Genomic DNA, 21,023 nt, shown 5'->3' with positions numbered 1-21,023 from the left:
ATGATGTTTCGTCCCGGACGTTTATCACGACGGAGCTTGTGCAGCTTCTGTACATAACGAGCAGCATTGATGGTTTGCCCAGGTTCCAGGAATTCAGCCAGAATAAACCCCTCTGCATCCCAGAAGACTGTGCCCATCACCTTCGCAGCTGATAACACTGTCTTTAGCTTCTTGATGGAGAATGCAAATGGTGCCTTTCCATACTTGGTGCCTTTCCATACTCTGCCGTTTCGTTATAAACTACTGAATTGCTCACAATGTGCATTTTGCTCGGCTTATTCGACCCTGGAAATGGAGGCGATATGTTCCTCCGAAACGTCGGCTGACTTCTTTCTTATTTCCATATATCATAGGGTTGAATGATAGGATGACTTAATAAGCACTGAATTGGAAATAATTTGGAATGGCCTCTTTCAAGGTACTATTCAGATGTTCGCCTTAAAGGGGCTGAGTAAAACCATGGAAACCTCAGGATAGTCGGTGTTCCGGCCGGTATTGGAGCCGAACGCTTCCAGAATACAAGACAGTAACGATACTGCTCAACTAAATTGTTCGGTTTACCGCCAGTCATAAAATAACTCTGACTCTGACTCTGACTCTATTCAGTTGTTTGTCAGTTCAGTACGGGAATCTGTGAAGAGAGGATTGGAGCTGGAGGCAGAGGAATAGGCATTGTAGGAAGCCGTTACCAGGAAACGTCTAGTAACAGACTGAGAACACTACACTGTGTGTTCTAGGGAACTGTAAAGTGTGGAATTAGCAATAGCGGATAAGAGAAAAAAAATTTTACCCCTGCCGGGAATCGAAACAAGATTCCTGTCGTCCAGCCCATAGCCCAGTCGCCGTGTTCCACTGAGCTATCCCAGCTCTCTCTTAAAATAATTAAGTTAATATTTACCATCGATCGTTAAGAGTCAAAATTTCGAGCCACCTGAAACTTAAGAGCGTGACGTAAGCCCGAAAATTCGGAGCGTTAGTCTGATGGTCGGTAATTAAATGGGGTCCTAAATGTAAGTCGAGGTAGGAGTGTGTAGTGTAGCTACTGGCAGCGTCCTAAAAATAACGTCCCCTCCCTCCGAATAAAAAGTATTCATTAGTCCACTCGCGAGAGAAGGCTGGGGTTTACTTCGAAAGGTGCAGTTAGTGCAGACCGGCAGATATGTTGATGGCCGTGGAGGCGAGGCAAGGAAGGAGTGGGTCCACTACAGTACAGTGTACAGTGAGTGACTGAGCGAGTCATTCAGTTCTGTGGTGATGGCCGGCAAGTGAGCAACGGCCTTGCTGTGTATGTCCGTGAGTTCCTGTCTTCATTAGTGCTCGCGAGAGGTGTTCGAGTTTGGTGGAAGGAAGATTGCTTTTGTGTGTGTTATTTATCTGATGTGTGAATTAGTGAATCATTTATATATAAGTTTGTGCTACTGATATATAACTCATGTATTGTAATTAATATTGACAAAAGAATCCTTTAAATTAATCAGAATATTTAAGTGGACTCTGTAATTCGAGCCAGATTAGTTTCTTTTGGATACAAATAATTTATTCGTGATTAAAATAATCGGTTTGTTAATATATAAATTTATATAAGTCGTCTAAAATTTCCTCTGGATATGTAAAATGTTTTCGCGGTGTTTTCTACTTGTTCGCGTCAATGCGTTAATTGGGGAGGGTGGTGCATTTCTTAATGGCTTCGTCATTTGTTAACCGTGTTTCTCTCGAGTCACATTTGGTGAGACATAGCAGACTCGGCGTCTATTTACGTAATCGACACGACATATTCCACGGATTAAGTCTTATTAATATTATGTCGGCGTGTTTGGGCTTACGTACTAAAGTAGGAACTAGTTCAAGACTCACATGCAGTTGCTTTTCCGATGGTGATCGCAAATTAAATGGAGCCCTTCCGTTTCTTGTGGCGGTGGGCTACACTGCCCCGTAGCTGGATTACGTACGGTCGAATAATAAAACGATAGAAGACTGTCGAATTGGAAAGGGTTTGAAAGGAAGCGTTCTTTGCCTCATAGGGATAGTACCTAGGAATGTACTTAGAGGGACTGGGGAAAACTACGAAACTCGTCAGTTAATATAATGGTGTCCCGGAGAGTGTTTTACTAGTACAAATATATTTATAATAATTATATATAAGGGCATTGTTTTGCGGTGAGGAGTTCTTAGCCCCACGCTTAACCCCAAAGCTGGAGGATCATCCCCTTATCGGCTGTCCGCGACTGCTTATTCAGTATTCGTAGTTACCCTCCATATCTGGAGTCCGTCTCGTCCAGCCTCAACCTGAGGACGCGCCGCGTGCCGCTGCACAACTGGCGGCTTCTCAAGAAGGGCTCGGCTCCATGAAGTTGGTTGGTTAGATTAAAGAGCCTGACAGTAGAGTGATCAGCAATTGAACGCGTTCGGTCGCAGTTCCAGATCGAGAGGGAAACGTCGCGAAGCCCGTGATAAGCAGTACGCTTTCCGCCCTTTATGGAACCCGAATATTCATTACTTTCTTCACCATAGCCTCCTAAGTCCAAGCCAATGTGCATGCTTCATAGAAATGCAGATATACATACAGTTTTCTGGTTCGTGACTTGAGTATTCCAGGGCGTTAAATGGGGACTGTTCGTCTGTTTCACACATGTCTTTACGGTACGCATGAGCGGCACAGAGCCACAGAAGCAACCAGGTAAAAGTGAAGTTGTTCCTATGCTTAATTAAGCACCACACCATGAAGGCGTACGAGGGAGTGAGGGTATAGCTCCACCATTCTTGGACCCCGGCACTGAATAGAGGTGAATGGTTAGCTTCACGCCCCTGCCGCTTTATCCCCGGGGAAAGCGCCCCTGGTACCCATTGGATTAGAGGCTCCGAATCAGCTCTATAGAAAGAGGTTTTTGTCGGGTTAATAATCGTAGTAGTTATGCTCTGGACTTAAACCGAATTGAGAACTTTGTGTGTGTATGTGTGTGTGTGAGCGAGAGAGAGAGAAAGAGAGACAGATTAATATTTTTTAGTCAGCAAGAATTAATTAGACTCTCCACTTTAACATGATGAAATGTTGATTCTAAAACTTCTTTTATGTGTGAATGCATTAGATGGTTGTTTCTTTATATTCTGAATGTAACGTGGGAGAAGGCGCCACTTGGTCTTATATTGGGGAATAATATTAAATCGGATCTTAAAGAAATGTAGAACGAAGGTATTGATTGTATCCAGTTGGCTCAGGATAGGGGTCATTGGTGTGTTCTTTTGAACATAGTACTGAATCTTTGGGTTGCATAACAGGCAGCTTCTCAAGAAGGACTCTTTGTTACGTTTAGTTACGATGGTAGTTGCTGACTTCGGTAATTAGTTAATTTTTAGTGAAATTTGAAGTAAATTCCTTGTTCAAGTTGACAGAATATGGAAATTTTATCAATGTTTTGCCGTTCCGTATCAGGCAAAATCAATTAATTTTCCGTACATTTTAAGTACTGATCGTATTTACGGATGCTGTTCACACTTCTTACATTTTGGCAGAGGTCCATTTTGATTCTTAGTTATGATCTGAGAAGTCAGGGTTCCTAGTTTCACAGAATAAAAATTTCTTGTAGGAAGAAATTTCTGTCTACACAGTAAAATGAAAAATACATAATTTTATATTACAGTAACACAGTGCGCCGATTGACGTAGTGTTAATCCTGCCGGTAGGGGGGAATCTGCCAACAATACAAGGTCTCTCTGTCGTCATGTGTCGCCATTCTCGTGAAATATGCTTGTTTAGAGCTTGAAACCTGTGTTATGTGTTTAATATTGAACGTTATGATTGAATTATGCGTACTTGGAGCTCCTGATCTTTAGTAACTGATTATGCCTGTGTATCTGCTAGCATCAGAGAACGTTGTGAACGTCAGACAATGATAAATCAAGGATATAGGAATCTGATTTCCTTGTATGCCTTCAGCTTAGCTTTCAAGCAACTAATAACGGAAATTCTCACAGATGCATGAACATCAGTTGGTGTGCTGTGCTAAACTGAGACCTTTATAACCTGGGAACCATATGATCCGTCGGTGTTTGTCGCCATGACATTTGCAGGACTGCCAGTATTAGAAACAGTAATTGACTTTTCTTCTATCACTGTGGTTTGTTTGAAGACAGAATACGTTTTTCACATTAGACAGTGATCGAAGAGGGTAACATCCCCAATGCCGGTTCCAGGGGCAGTTTGCCCTACACTCTCTGGAGTACTATGTTCTTATTTCATCCTGTTTGCATTGAAGGGGGCGTTGCAAGAACTGAAGGTGTATGGAACCCCGTACCTTGCGGAGGTTCAGTGCGACAACGCGTTCCAGGTAAGAGCAAAACTTATATTAATGTTGTGCTGTAATTAAGTTAATTCTGTGACTTTTGTGTAATTCTAGGCTTTGTTTTGTGTTCAGAGTCTTATGTTATTTGGTTTCTTATGCGTTTTGTTATGTCCGTATTAACGGATAGCCCAGGTAACTTCAAAATTTACAGCCATCTTGCCTTCCACATTACCGTTGCCAACCTAACAAGTTTATTTTAAACCCAAAACCTAACTACAGAAAGAATTTACTTATTGATTCGTTTAAATACGTACATAAAAGCCTATAAATTATAAAAAACGGAATCCAGAGTCGTAACGAAACCAGAAACCCCAGTATTTTTAAAAAACAGAACCGAAGTCTGACTTGGTTCATTCTGGCCCCCCAAACTGTAATAGTATAAGAGGAAGAATTATAAAAGACAGGAACCAAACTGGTTCTAGATTTTAATAAAACGTTTCTTAAACCATATTTTTAAATAGACAAATTATAATAATTTATAAATGCTTTAACAAATTCATGCACTTCGCAGTAATTGTTAAAGGATAATATTTTTTATTGATGACATTGCAATAGTAGTTTCCGAATGTATTGATAATGCCCTGAAGATGTTCGCTCCGACCGAAACATATGAAGGATGAAAGATTAAAGAAACACAACATTTATCACTTATATTTGACTGCGTTGAGGCTCTTGTAGAACCGAAGCCCTTACCTTTTAGACCACCAGATCTAAAGCCTAACATTTTGGGCTCACTGTTGGAGACAAATTTGAAATATGCTTTGGGTTTTGTGTTTACAAATAAACTTCAACGGCTGGCAACACCGACTTGAAGCCACACTGTGATGTGTAAGCACCCACATTTGTTACACTTAATTCTGAGACCTTTTGTATGAGTCTAGACTCTGTTTTGTGATCTCGTGACATTTTATTTTGTGTTGTCCAATTTCTTATGAGTGTTGTTAAACTAGGTACAAAATCAAAGTCCAGATTTGACTCTCTTGTAAATGGAGATTGTACATACGAGTTACTGTTCATTCAGCCAGCGCGTCTCTTCATTGCATATTAATGTGTGTACTTAAACTCGAATGAGTGCCTTCTTTTGCTCTTGGCCGTTATAACACTCCTTTATCAGTGCTAACAGCTTGCACTACCAGAAGCAGAGCTGGGGAAGTCTGCTTAATTGTGAACCAGAACTTCTTTCTCTGCAACACATTCTTAATCCTTTTCGGTACGTTGGGTTCTATGCGTACCGCCTGCTTTGGGATTAAAATCCTTTGCATTCTATTCGCAGTTTCTTGTTTCGTTTGAGTCATAAAATAAGTAGCAAGCGACTGTTTCCCTAAACAGCATTAACCGGTTGGGCTTTGTAGCGGAGACGTAATGTGTTTCCTGTGAGGTACGGACTGGGTTTTCTGCCCAAAGAGTGTATTTGTGTGTTCCGTATGGTTGTCACAATAAACAGCGACTGTTTCCCTAAACAGCATTAACCGGTTGGGCTTTGTAGCGGAGACGTAATGTGTTTCCTGTGAGGTACGGACTGAGTTTTCTGCCAACAGAGTGTATTTGTGTGTTCCATATGGTTGTCACAATAAACAGCGACTGTTTCCCTAAACAGCATTAACCGGTTGGGCTTTGTAGCGGAGACGTAATGTGTTTCCTGTGAGGTACGGACTGAATTATTGACTATAAGAAATTCAAGCTTCATAATAGAACAATCATCGCATCTTCTAACTGGCAAAATACCAAGACAAGCTGTTCATGTTGGACCCAAATAGTGATGCCTCATGGTAGCTCTACTGACAACTGCAAATGGACTACAGACAATTCCTGCTATTCTTATGCTTTAAAGAAGATTCTTTTTGCCTTTCGAATAGAAGTCTACGCAAAAGTTTATCCGTTATGCAGAAAATGATTTAAAATCAGTTAGTTCCTGGAAAAACCAAGGATTTTAAAAGACGCCCTCCGCCCGACAAGGTTTTGTTCTGTAGCCGAAGCAAGGGATTACGTTGCCAGTGACATGGCTCCGGTGGTTATCCGTCGACTTCTGGCCGTGTAGCATCCCATTCAGTCTCGAGGTACAAGATAAAGTTGTCCCTGTGCTTAACGAATTAAGCACTACGCCATGAAGACGTATGGGTGAGTGGATGTATAGATCCACATTTTCTTGACCTCGACACTAGTTAGATGTGAGTGGTGAGCTTCACGCCCCGGCCGCTTTACCCCTGGGAATGAACCCGCAGTACTAATTATTTGTGTAGGAGGCTGGGTGGGTCCATGGAGAAGTGAAAATCTTGCCCCCACCGGGACTCGAACTCCGACCCCTTCGTCGTTCAGACTTTAGCCAGTCGCTATCCCTGCTCTCGGGGGTGGTACATCTAATATTTGTGGTGGGAAGTGTATTAATACGACAGGTTTTACGTTCACCTCAGGTTTCGCCTGCAAATTGCCAGTAATGTATCACTGTACAGAGTCACATGCCATGAAACACTCACCTTCATAGTGACTGCCGTGGGAATTTCAAATTCCATTCCGTTCAGAGACATGTTAAGTGTTCATGTATTAGTACTGTCAATTAATCTTCAGATAATTATTTAGTGTGTGTTCCTTTTCAAGATCGCGGAAATGCGGCCTTGTTTACACTCGTACATTTCTTGTTTGGTGCCCGGGGGGGGGGAGTTATTCACCGAACACACACTGCTGGTGAGACCCGAACTTTCACAAGTCGGAGGGAACTCAATACGCCACTGAAGACCATGTATGTTTATCTTACGTGTTTCCTGGGGGATATAAATACAGGGACCTGGCCCTCCAGACTGGGGGAGTCTCGAAACTTGAGATATTGTCCAGAGGTCCGTGGGAATGATCGCGCTGACGAGGGCCATCAGCAATTGTAAACGACAGAACCATCCTCTCGTCAGAGAGGATGTTATGTAAGGAGTATGGCCGCAAGGGTTCAGTTACAAAAGAAATGCTGGTTGTGGGTCTCAAGGGTCTTTGCACCAAGACGAACTGACTCTATCTGACCGAATATAATTCAGCTTCATGTTCCGGCCGCTTTACCATCGGAGGGGAAGAGTCGCGGGATGGGTAACAAGGTGGGTGAGGCACTGCGAAGAATAGAAGAATCGATTGCCCCTACTCCGAATAGAATCCCGGTGTCTCGATCATCCGGTCCGTAACCTATTCACTCTGCAACTGAACAGTCTCTGCTGATAGGTTCGTGGTATGGAGGTGCAAAGCGCAGAAGTGGTTATCATTCTTAGCGCGTCAGAAATAAAAAATTTGTCGGATCACTACTCATTTCGGATGGACTTACTGCCTCCATCTTCATGGTAAAAGTGTGTCGGGCGAGATTCGAACTGAACACATCCCGAGTGCTATTCTGGAAGAATCTGTTTTCGTCTCAGTAAGTACTGAATCTGACATTCCTCTTCTTACGTTCACTGTGTAATTACCCAAAAAAAAACAAACTTTTTTTTATTGCTAGTGGGGTGGGACTAAGTCCCTTGTACTGCGGCCACTTCTGGCCTACTGTACCAGCCCCAGATGATTGGTGAGGGTGATTGTGGAGCAGTTGGTGGAATGAAGATTGGCAGGGGAAACCGAAGTACTTGGAGAAAACCTGCCCCAGTGCCACTTTGTCCACCACAAATCCCACTTGACCAGACCCGGGATCGAACCTGGGTCGCCGCGGTGGGAAGCCAGCGACTAACCGCTTGAGCTATGGCGCGGCCTTGAAACAACTTCGTTTTATGTTGAGATGACTCTTTCGACTCGTAACCAGTTTTGAAACTTTTTGTCTGATAGAAAAGAACATTTTGTGAGGACTGGATAGGAATTAGGCACGCAGGAAAGATGTTATGCAGTCAGACACAGACAACTTTAGTTCTGTCAGACTCTCATGTGAAGTTCAATTCTATGTTCTGGCTGATAAGAGCATCTAGTGTATTTATAGACGTAAGTTGGCACCCTTGAAATAACTAACACCCTTAAATCGCTGTCATGAGACCACGCATGCGTGTGTGGGCGATCAGGTTAGCTATCAGAACACAAGTAGTCGAGAGGTTTGGATGTAAGTAATGGATTTGTGCCTCGAAGCCAGTGACAGGAGCGTAGCTCTGTTTGAAACGTTCCCGACAAATATTCACGACGGTACACCCACGTTCTAGAAAACTGGGATCATAAGCGGATTTAGATGTTCTGCAAAAGTTTTGTTAGAATGTAGCAAAGAAGAATGAACTTTCTCTCTCTTCCCTCTTTACGTTCCGTCCGTTCTTACTTTATTTTTGTCAGAATCTCTTCTTCTTAAATTTCCCTTTATCATCCTTTCGTCTTTTCTTTCCTCTCATTTGTTTCTCATTCTATTCTTATCTTTTTCTCCTCACCTTCTTAATTCGACAATCTTTCTAATTCTCTCTCCAATCCCCTTCTTCCCTCTTTCTTATACTCGTTTCCTCCTTGATTTTTTCCCATTTTACCCATAATTTTTCTTTCCATTCTTATATTTTATCCTTGATCATTTTCTTTATGTCTATCTTCCTCAGTCTCTCTGTTTATATTTGTTCATTTATTTTCTTTCTCTCCTTTTGTCATGATTTACTTACCCCCTTCGTTTTCTTTTTCGTATTTCTTATCACTCCAATCTTCCTTACAGAGTCCGTATCTCGTTCTCTTCTTATCTCTCTTTCTTTCTTTACGTTTTATCCGTCTCCTCGTCATTCTCTAACAATCTTTCTTCCTCCGTTTTATTTCTTTTCTGACTGAGGTTTTTGTTATTTTCCCCAGCGTTTCTGGTTATTTGGAGGCACGCTGTAGCGTAGTTGCTTGAGGCATTATGTTACACGCCGGAAGGTTGTGAGTTCGAATCCTGATGAGGTCGTTGGATTTTTCAGTTGACCTAATCCTTCCAACCGCACTGTGGCCCTGGAGTCGACTCAGCGTCTAACAGAAATGAGTACCAGGAATATTACTGCTGTGAGCGAGTAAGCCTGACAGACTCACCACTATCTGTGAGCTGATTGTCTAGAGAAAATGTGGGAGCCTCGACGTCTGACAACCCTGTGGGCCTTCACTGCCTGTTACAGGGATAGCTTTACCTTATCTCACCGCCATCCGTGAGCTGATTGTCTAGAGAAAATGTTTGAGCCTCGACGTCTCACAACCCTACGGGCCTCCACGGCTTGTTACACGGACAGATTTACCTTTTTATTTTAATATCTTGAGAAACTGAGCCACGTAAGGATTCAACTCAATGGAGTTCTTTCCTACGTTCTGAGCTTTGGGTTTCTCTTTGGAGGAAATCAATATCAAGGTCAAAGAGAGGTACAGAATTAGAAATAGGGCATCCATATTTATGTATGTAGGGCCTGTGCTCTGTTTGTCCTTGTCCCATTGGTTAGGGTCATTATTGCGTCATAATGCAACTGCAGGAGATGATTATCCCCGACCTATTTTATGTGTCGTGTAGGTTTTGTTACCATAGCAACACTGCATTATTTTAATTGTGCTAAAGGCGGAAATTGAACAGAGGAAAGAACAGTTCCCTGTGGCAGTTCTCACGCAGTGACAGACAACAGCGATTCCGCTGCAGGCCGCATACAGTGGCGCCATGATTTTTTTTTATTTAAGAGGAAATAAAGTAGTGGTTACCAGCCTGTGGGGCGGAGGGTATGTGAGGTCTGAGGTCATGACATAAAGAATCGAGTTCTGTCAAAAATTATTCCTTTTAGCTGCATTTAATAATTTCTTACGTAAAATCCGGTCAGAATTATTAGTTTACGCGTTAAAATGTTATGGCGATTAGATTTCGACATGTCTTGTCAACGTTCATCACCAAATGAATAGCACGGAACGGGAGTTTCATTTTAAAATTTTGATTTCTCTTTGCTTACAGTTTTGGTGTTAGTAATAATTTATGATACGCAGTCGGAATAGTGACGCGCTAGACGGCCGGGGTTCGATTCCCTTCAGGGGTCAGCATCCAGACCCGCTCTGGGGCCCACCCAGACTCCTATTCAGTGAGTACCTGGTGCTATTTCCCCGGAGGCAAAGCGGCCGGGACGTCAAGCTGGCTACTTCTACCTAGTGCTGAGATCAGTAATGGTGAAGCTATACCTCCACGCCCCCATATGTCTTCACGACACAGAGCTTAATTAATTAATTAAGCACAGGGACAGGTTTTCATTGTATTTTTTAATTGACCTAATCCCTCCAGGCGCACTATGGCCCTGGGGACTACTCAGCCTCTAGCAGAAAGGTGTACCAGGAATGTTCTCAGGGATAAAGGGCGGCTGGCCGGCGCGTAAGGCTGACAACCTCACCGCCATCTGTGAGCTCATTGTCTAGAGAAAATGTGGGAGTCTCGACGTCTCACAACCCTATGGGACTTCACGGCCTGTTAACCTTGCCTTTACGAGGGACAACTTTATCTTTTACGAATTACTTTTTAATTGAAGAAAGTCGTCTTCTGGGTTTAGGCGCCGTGTATTCTTCGTTTTGGCCGACGTTTCGGAGGAACGTATCGCTTCCATCTTCAGAGCAGGTGAATGGCTTGGAATGCAGAGTACATACTTTTTAATTGTTCATTAACAATAGCATATACACTAATGTAAAGGGTTGTATTTATATCAGTAAATAGAGATAAGATAAGCGATCTAAAATTGGGAATTTTGGGTTTCCGCTACAACGAATTGTTTCAGGTTAACACACTGTAAGAGTGTATTTTTTTTATTACTAGTGGCGTGGGACTAAGTCCCTTGTACTGCGGCCACTTCTGGCCTATTGTACCAGCCCCCGATGATAGGTGAGGTTGATTGTGGAGCAATTGGTGGAATGAAGATTGGCAGGGGAAACCGAAGTACTCGGAGGAAACCTGCCCCAGCGCCACTTTGTCCACCACAAATCCCACTTGACCAGACCCGGGATCGAACTCGGGCCGCCGCGGTGGGAAGCCAGCGACTAACCGTTTGAGCTTTGGCGCGGCCCTGTAAGAGTGTAAGTTACATAGTGTATCACGAACAGGTGAGCTTTTTTTTTTTTTTAAGTTCATTCTGTCTATTCTGTGGATATAGAGGATTTGGTATACGGTTGTCTATTTTTGGGTGTTATTCGTGGGAGACGGCGTTAAACGTCGGCCTCGACGTATACTTGGATCTCATGCAGAACTCGAAAGAAACACGGGAGAACTTCAGGCGAAGTAAACAGCACGAAGCTAATATAACAAAGGGTAGGGGCTTCCCGCTGAATTCTCGCCATCAGCTGCAGCAGTACTGTGACTTGTCATGTCGGTTACTGGGGCTTCACTGACGGCTGAAATGGCAACTCAACAGGTTATGTAGCAGGTGGAGGCGCGGCGTCTGTCGCTCGCGGCGGGGAGCCCCGCGCCCATGTAACCGAGGGCCACAAAAAAGTGCAACCTTTAATCTCGTTAAAATCGTCTCTTTCATTACGGAAGGGGGACGAACCCGTTACACGATCACATCAGGAGTTCCTAAAGCGAAGTTGGTATGGGGCAGCCCACGTATTATCATAATGTTCATGTATTCAGCTCGCTGATTATGAACAGTTGTCTTCTGGGATATAACGCCTTAGTGTCCGGTGAAAATGAACCACACATTTTCGGAGGAACATATCGCCCTCGTCTTCAGGATAATAAACGTTGCAGGTCCCTGCTTGTTGCCTGCTTGATGCTAGTATCATGTTTGGCGCATTCTTCAACCTCGAAGTTAGAGGCAATATTTTTCTCCGAAACGTCTGTTGACTTCACCGGACTTCATGGCGTCACTTCCGACAAGACAGATCTCTATATTACAAGTTTGAAGGTCGCGGGTTCGATTCCCGATAAGGTAATTTGAATTTTTTAAATGACCTAAACATTCCAGCCTCAATATAACCCTGGGTTCGACTCAGCCTCGAACAGAAATGACTATCAGGAATATTCTTGGGGGTAAAGGGCGTCCGCCGCGTAAGGCTGACAACCTCAAAGCCATCTGTAAACCAATCGTCTATAAAATGTGGGAGCCTCGACGTCTCAACACTATGGACCTCCACGGCCTGTTACAAGGATAGCGTTTTACCATTCTTACCTTTTGGCGATCCTCAGGTGTGTCCAACTAAGGTTTTTTTTTTTAATTTTCATAGTGGGGGGTGGAGTCTAGTTGGGTCCATTCGGCACGGCGGCCACTGATTAGTCTATTGTACCTGCCCCGGTTGATTATGATGATGGAGAATTTGGTGGAATGAAGATTGGCAGGGGAAACCGAAGTACTCGGAGAAAATCTACCCCAGCGCCACTTTGTCCACCACAAATCCCACTTGACCAGACCCGGGATCGAACCCGGGCCTCCGCGGTGGGAAGCCAGGGACTAACCGCTTGAGCTATGGCGTGGCCAAACTAAGGTATTAAGAGGAATAGAATATTTCATGATTACCTTATCAGCGCAGGAAAGATTTCAACGTATATTCATATCTAAAACTTTATATGAGTAAAATAAATTTTTCCATGACGATATATATATCTTGTTACGGAAAAATTTATCTTACGTATATAGCCAAGTTTGTTCTTTAATCTACACACTTTATTCCTGAAGCTGAAGGCAGCATGTTCCTCCGAAACGACGGTTTGAGCCCAGAAAACTACATGGTTTTGCAAAGCAATAGGACACACTTAAAAATTAAAACGCACCATTGAAAATTCTATAAATAAGAGTTTTATGTTTTTGATTTTGCATTGGAAGTGCGCCAGAACGTAAAGGTAAATTTGAACTGTAATAAAGCCCCGTGCCATTAAGATGGACGGCAATCGGTGGTATGGCTCCACGCATTGCTAGCCTCAGCGCTGTAAGGAAGCAAGTCCTTGTGCTTGCACAACACAGGACACTGACTTACGTAGAATTTCATCTCGGTAGTCACTGAATCTACAGTGTACGCCTGTTACATGAATAAACAAAGGTGTCATGGCGTTTGCCGAGAAATTGGTCACTGACCAATTCAGAGGAGCCAACAATCACTCAGTTGATTCAGAAATTCTCCGCTCTTCACGGACCCCGAAGTTTCATTACCACGCTCACAAAAGCCCAGCACTTGTATCTGTCCGTAGCCATTCGAATCCAATCTACAGATTAATTAAGGGACTCGAACCAGGGAGAATGCAATTGTTAGACGTGTTTTTTCTTACTTTTTTATGTCTCTACAGCCCTTGTGGATCTTAGCGACACGGTAGGACTCCTTGGACGAGGGATCAGCCCGTCGCAAGGCACAGCCTACACACAGAACAACAGAAACAGAATAAACGCACACTGACATCCATGCCTCGAGTGGGATTCGGACCCACGGCCCCAGTTTTCGAGTGGATGAAGACGGTTCATGCCCAAGACCGCGCGGCCACTGTGATCGGTGGGTTAGGCATGTAGCAAGCACAGTAGAGATGGAAGAGGCGTGCGCAGTTTGTTACAGTACCTGGACGAGAACACGAATGGGTTTTTGAATTCAGGGACTGATGCTGGAACCCACTGATGGAATACCGCGAAAACAATGTTGGACCTTCTCGAGTTCTATAAGAACGAATTTTATTTGCACTGTCAGCTTCTCGAAAGCAGACTGCTCCACGGAGTTAGGTATTTTGTAAACCAGTTATCTTAAAATACAGTAGCTTTGCCTTATTTTGCAGTAGGATATTTTAATGTTGTCATCTGTGACTTGCTGTCATTTTTCCAACGAATTGCTGCTAACTTTCTGTTCAGTTTGCTGAAGCTGTATGACAGTTTTTATTCGTTGACAGTTGAACAATTAATTTTTCATAACAGGGAATTGGTAACACCCTTATGGATATTTCTTTAAGCTCAGTATCTTAACCCCTAAAAACCTTGTGGTTACCAGTAGGTCAAATAAAGTTGTTAGGATGTCTTCACAGATAACTGCATGGAGCTTAGTCCTTCTTGATAATCCACTAGTCGTTCAGCTTCTCAAAAATTTCACAGTATGAAGGAAACCGAAGGTTCATTGCCGTCTTCACAAGAGCCCTCCACCAGCCCTTATCCTCAGCCAGATCAATCCAGTCCATACCATCCCATCCTGTCGCTCCAAGATCCATTTCAATATTATCTTACCACATACGGGATCTCTTTCTGTTTTCCCCACCTCTATATTAAGTCATCTCCCACATGCGTGCTACATGCTCTGCCCATCTCATACTTCTTGAGTGGCTGTTCTAAATATACTTGGCGAAGTTACGCAGCTCCTCATTACGCAGTTTTCTCCAGGCTCCCGTCACTTCTTCTATCCTCGGTCCGAATATTCTCCTCAGTGCCTTTTTCTCGCACCGCTCACGTCCACGTTCCTCCCCAAATATCAGAGAGCAGGTTTCGTACCAGTACAAAACCGCAGGCAAAGTTATAGATTTCCGAGGCAGTAAGCGAGAAGACACAAGTTTCTAAAGTGAACGGTAGTAAACATTGCCAGAATTCTGCTCTCGACTGATGGGATTTTCTCTTACTTTCAATTTGCCCCTTATCTCGGCTTCATCGAACTCCCGGTTACAGGTTCAGGTTGAAGTTTTACTGCCCGTCCCGTAACGTCTTTATCTGCTCCTTCTAACAAGGCCCCAGTTGAATTTATACGCCGGTTCTGCTGTCTGATCAGGGCCAGGAATCTGTTCTTTACATGTCCCTTGCTGTCATTGTTATTCGTAAGCTGACGCATTATCACGTGTTATCTTCGTAATAAGGAGCTCCAATATCTCAGTCGGTATAGCAACTGGCTATGTACAGGACAGCAGAGGGATCAGAGTTTGAATCCCAGTAAAGGCTCGACTTTCCTCTCCACGTCGTCCAGACAACTGAGCTCCACCCAACCTCCTATCCAATTGGTTCCGAGGCTCTTTCTGCGGGGATAAAGCGGCCGGGGCTCGAAGCTGATCACTCAGCCCCAGCTAGCGCCGAGTTCAACAAGGCTTAGTGTGTGACGTCACATGTGCTGTAGTACATCGACATTGGGAGTGTGTCATTCAGCGAGACTCGTGTGATTGTAAGTATAACAGTTGTCTGTAGTTACTTACTCATGGAGCCGAGCCCTTCTGGAGGAGCCGCCAATTCTGCAGCTACTGAGAAATTTCCCAGCATTTTATGGAACCCGAAGGTTCATTACCGTGTTCACAAGAGCCCTCCACTGGTCCCTATCCTAAGCCACATCAATCCAATCCATACCATCCCATTCTATCTCTCTAAGATCCATTTTAATATTGTCCACCCACCTACACCTTAGTCTTCCCAGTGGTCTCTTTCCTTCTGGCTTTCCCACCAATATCCTATATGCATTCCTCGTCTCCCTCATTCGTGCTACATGCCCTGACCACCTTATCTTCCTTGACTTGATCATTCTAATTATACTTGGAGAAGAGTACAAGTTATGAAGCTCCTCATTATGCAGTTTTCTCCAACCTTGTGTCACTTCATCTCTCTTCGGTCCAAATATTCTCCTCAGCATCCTGTTCTCAAACACCCTCAGTCTATGTTCCTCCCTTAATGTCAGAGACCAAGTTTCCCACCCATACAGAACCACAGGCGAAACTATAGTTTTGTATATTCTAATTTTTATGTTTTTGGACAGCAGACGAGAAGACAAAAGTTCTGGAGTGAATAAGTAGCAAGCATTACCCGAGTTCAGTCTCCTCATAACTTCATCCTGAATCAGGTTTCGATCTGTCACTCATTCACACGACAATATTGTGGCGTATTTGCTCCAGGCAAGAACTGTGAAGCTAGGAGAGAAAATCATTGCTAGGTAATGGTTCTGTAAACAGCGGTCCTTACCAGGTAATGGCCACAAGAGACAGGCGCGCAACAATAGAATAACTGTTAGAAGCGGTGTTTTCTGTGCGATCCGTGCCAAATCTATATAAACTTGTGTAGGTTCCATTACGAGGGAATCTTGAGAAGGCAGAAGTGTAGGCGTAATTGTGAGACAGTGGCGGGCCAGTAAGGATCTGAACACGAGAATCGAGGGAGCTACTGCGTTGTAAACCGTTACCTGGCGATGGCCGGTGAAGATACAGCAGACTGAGGTGATTTAGTGCGTGCTGTAGTGAACTGCAATGTGTGAATTAGCGATATCGCAACAGTTATTTGCAGCTACGCTCTGTAAGTGTTGAATCGAATTTTTCGTGTTTGGCAAATAATCATTTGCTTCTGCTTTCCCTCATATGATCGAATCCGCGTTGGAGAAACCATGGATGGACGGGGTTTTCATATATATACGACGTACATAGGTGGAAAAGATCACGAGAGATGCATCAACCCTGCGGAATAAATCTAATTCAAATGTTCTTATTTGAAACATATATTAAACAACTCACAAGTAAATAAGCGCATTTCCTAAAATATATTATTTGCTCATTTATTTATTTGTTTATTTATTTATGGTTAATACATCGACGTTGCCATATCAGATATATGACGTTGGATATTAGGATGATTGGTGATTAATGAATAGTAACAGACTTGGAACAAAACTTTTGAAGGTTAATTTAAGTTACTATTCCCAAATTTCCCTGTAGGGACTAAGGAAAATCCTGAAAATCCCAGCACCTGCGGTGGCCAGGCCACGCTCTTATCGGGGGCACCAGGAATGCGAGAGAAAGTGTCGGGGCTTGTGGATACATGGGCACTGAGTATTTGTGAGTGTATTTACACGCCGGTCACGGTAGCCCAGCGGTCTGAGGCATGAACTCTCTTCGCTCGCTCGGAAACCGGGATCGTGGGCTCGAATCCCTCTCAAGGCATGGATGTTTGGTATATGTATGTGTTTATACTGTTTGTGCTATCCTGTGTTTAGGAAGAGGCCTTGCGGCGAGCTGATCACTCGTCCAGGGAGTCGTACCGTCAGTAAAATGATAGAAAAAACTCGACACCAGAAGGTATAAGAAGAACGCAGTAAGTAATTTATTTACACACTTTCTTGTCTCCTTTCTTTCGGGGATGATTATAAAATATTTGTAAGAGGTTTCTTACAGTAATTGTTTGCATAAATCACAGTAGGATATGTGTAGATGATCCTTATATATTTGTTAAGACTTCCTTCGAAGCGGTCTTAAATGCACTGAGGCGAAAACACGAAAATGCTTCTTGCGGCAGTGAATGAGTGTTGAATGATGCAGCACATACCGTGTTTGCTTGCTTGTCAGTCCCGTCCCGTCACAAAAGGCCGACGGTTTTCTCTTAGATATCTTGTTCATAGTTTTCTGAGAAGCAGTGGGTCTAAACGGGGTCCACTCAGCCTCGTGAGGATAATTGAGGAGCGGCTGTGTTCTAGAAAACCGAGACTAACGGCCGTGGGGATCTGTTGCGCTGACCACGTGACACCCTCTATCCGCAAAAGTTGGCACTAACTTGGCCCACAAGCGGCGGTCGCTCTGTCGGTATAGTTCGCTTGCGGACAACAGGCCACGGAGTTTGCTGCTGAAGTATGGCTTAGGCTGTTGAAATTTAGTAGCGTCAAACGTTGAAGATGTTCCAACATTTCGATGTGAATTTCAGTAGCCATCTTCAGGATATAGCCACTGTGATACACAGAGCAACCGAACGTTAGTACGCTTATTAATTCGTGATATTTCCAGTTCCGAATTCATCCGAGATATCTGCTATCCTGAGGTCTTTACATGGCACTCCACAATCACTCCACTCGAGGGAATTGAAACAGGTTACGCAAATTTCCCTTCAAAGTGCCATAAACTATTCACCCATCTTTTGAGGTCAGGGTTACTGATGTATTTGGCCTTACTAACTATATTGCTAGCCTGCGTAGACTAATTATAACTTATTAACGTGCAGATAAATACGATTGGCAGGGTATGTAGCACGTATGGGATAGAAGATAACTGCGTATAGAGTCTTCGTGGGAAGGAGAAAAGGAAAGAGTTCATTACAAAGACTTATACGTAAGTGGAGGATAATATTAACGTTGATCTTAGAGTAATAGGATGGAATGGAACGCATTGGATTCATCTGGCTTAGGATAGGGAACAGTGAGGGGCCCTTGTGAACATGGCAAATAAACCCTGAAGTTCCAGAAAGTTTTTTTTGGAGATTTTTGAGTAGCTGAGCGACTAGCGGCTTCTTAAGAAGAACTCAGCTCCAGTGACTTAGACATTCCAGCATTTTCGAATAGGAACCGAGGAAAACTTCTGTGGCCACATTCGATTGGCACACCAAGATGCCAAAACTAAGTTCTTCGGTTTGATGCTCAGGCAAAATTAAAATTTTACCTGACATCTCCGTTGACGCAAAATAATTTCTGAAGTTCATATATATTCCTTAAGTAATGTTGAAACCAATGCGAAGGAACGTTCTGAGGGGGGGGGGCATGAATTCATGCAGTTACTGTGTTTTGTATTCCTTGCGTAAGTTCCTTTTGAGGCAGGTATCTACTTGTGAAGCTCATAAAGTGGAGGAAGTTCCCCACTCTGAATTCTACATGAGCAAGTGTTTGTTTCTCCAGGAGTGGGCGAGAGATGAAGCCCTGCAGTTTCCGTGCCCTCCCGTTGTGGAAAAGTTTTTCGTGTACATTACAGATTTTTTGACGTGGCCTCTCATGTGCGCATGAGCAGAAGTATGGCTGTGTTAGAGAAGGGGAGAGCGAAGTACTGTGAAGTCCTGTAGTAACCCGTACTCGTCCCACAATTCCCTTGTCAGTTTGTGGACCCGCAGGAATCCATTGCGCGTTCTGTTGCGAAGGGCCAACTGTAGATAGATGGACTGTATGTAACAGTGTAAATGTAATACAAAAGCCCCATTTTTCAACTTTCTGTTTGACATGTTGAAGAAGGGGGGATTGTTTGCGGGTTGTGTTAGTTTTATCACCTGACATGCCTTAGTTCGTATAGTTTATCATAAATTATGATTAGTTTATACCTTTCTCCTCCTTGAAAATATAGTGGAAGAGCGTGAGCACTGTAAATAGGAGTTTCAGATTTATTGGAATGGAGAATAATCTTTTCTAACTTCTGTTGTGACTTTGCTGAGAAATTTTCTTGAGTGGTCAAGGGTCATGTGCTCCTTTGTAAGAAATGCAATAAGGATTTGAGTCGTTTGGGAGCGTTGCTTATTTAACGCTACTCAGTCGATTTGTCACTCTGAATACACTATACAAAAACATTATTTACCTGTTCTTCAGGCTTCAGAGTGTAAATTATGCTGAATTTTTTATTGTTTACATTTTTCAAATCACGAACGATTCATCTCAGTAACACATTTTTCATTCTAAACAAATTTTGGAAGGGATTATGTCAACGGCAATGAACTGTTCTACCATCCCTTGACAGTTTCAGGTAACGGCTTTTCTAGAAATGAAAATTATACGTTACCGTAGCAACACAGAAGATAGTGTTTGTTTTCAAATCTTGTTTGGCTTATAAGTGTTGAAGTTTCACAGTCCTGTGTAAGATTTGAGGCTCTTTGAGTCTGCTCTTACCGGTTCTCACGGTCTCTTCGCTTGCGGATTTCTTATATTTTTCCTTCTACCATGAATATGGAGGCGATACGTTCCTCCGAAACGTCGGTTAACACCACATATACACGGTGCCAAATCCCAGAAGACTGCTTTCTTCATTTCACAGTCCTGTTCACTTTCTGCACATAATACTTCATGACATCTGGTTCTTGTGTCAGTCTATTGCCTGGATTCAACTGGCTTAGGACAGGATCCAGTAATGAGCTGTTGTGAACATGGCAGTGACTTCTGAGTCCATGAAAGACGAAAATTTCTTGACTACCACTTTCTCAAGGTGGCCTTTGCTCCATGGAGTTAGTCAACAATTCTCTTAGTAGCCCAGGCTGTACGGTGTGAATTATTAGGATGATCAGTGGGTAAATAAGTGGAAGAGATATGGAAGGAAGTGTTCTGCAGCTAATATTAATTGTTATTCCTGTGATTACATGGAGGAACTGAGGAAAATCACTAGAAACATCAAGTTTGATTCGTAGCTGCCACCTCTCATATTCCAGTGTGTTGTGTTTCCCACTAGTGTTGGTTGTTTATAGTATCAACTAACTACAACTCCATATAGCTGAGCCTTTCTCGAGAAGCCGTCAAGAATTCCACAGCATTCTGTGGAACCCAGACGTTCATTACCATATTCGCAAGAGCCTTCCACTGGTCAAAATCCCGAGTCAAATAAATCGAAGCCTTTCCGTCGCATCCTAGCCATATAAGATTCATCTTAATATTATCCTCCCACCCACGTCTAGATCTTCCTAGTTGTGTCTTTCCTTCTGGCTTTCCCACCAATATCCTATATGCATTCCTCATTGCCCCCATTCATGCTACATACCCTGCCCATCTCATCCTCCTTGACTTGATCATTCTAATTATACTTGGAGAAGAGTACAAGTTATGAAGCTCCTCGTTATGCAGTTTTCTCCAACCTCCTGTCACTTCGTCTCTCTTCGGTCCAAATATTCTCTTCAGCACTCTGTTCTCAAACACCCTCAGTCTGTATTGCTCCTTTAGGCTGGGGCCACACGAGTGCACAAAATGCGTCCGTTGTAACGAACGTACTTCATGATGGACTTTGCTGAGGACACTACACAGTTGCAGAATGCGGTGCGTAGTTTTTTTTTGTCTGCAATGGAGCCAGAAGAAAGCGTAGCATTCGCCTCTCTTGTTTATTTCTACAACGGACGTGACGACGTTCGTTACAACGGACGCATT

The 21,023-nt window shown here is 43.3% G+C and overlaps 1 protein-coding gene across 24 annotated transcripts in view; it reads left to right on the top strand.

Moving 5' to 3' along the window:
• The window catches only part of LOC111872382 (collagen alpha-1(XVIII) chain), a 378,674-nt gene that overhangs the window by 237,844 nt on the left and 119,807 nt on the right, over positions 1 to 21,023 (top strand). For 8 of the 24 annotated variants that reach the window (XM_023866208.2, XM_023866202.2, XM_023866207.2 and 5 more), the window contains exon 4: positions 4,254 to 4,325. The exons of 3 other annotated variants lie outside the window; for them this stretch is intronic. In XM_023866208.2, coding sequence (XP_023721976.1) covers positions 4,254 to 4,325 — 72 coding nt within the window. Of the gene's footprint in view, positions 1 to 1,157; positions 1,362 to 1,420; positions 1,440 to 3,638; positions 4,326 to 21,023 lie in introns of those variants that run through there. 13 more of the 24 variants (XM_033754676.1, XM_033754672.1, XM_033754671.1 and 10 more) reach the window with 13 other exon arrangements.

Source organism: Cryptotermes secundus, unplaced genomic scaffold (assembly GCF_002891405.2).
Source record: "Cryptotermes secundus unplaced genomic scaffold, Csec_1.0 scaffold247, whole genome shotgun sequence".
NCBI classification, from domain to species: Eukaryota; Metazoa; Arthropoda; class Insecta; order Blattodea; family Kalotermitidae; genus Cryptotermes; species Cryptotermes secundus.
Note: the sequence above shows the minus strand (reverse complement) of the source record. Positions and strands in the feature narration are given on the sequence as shown.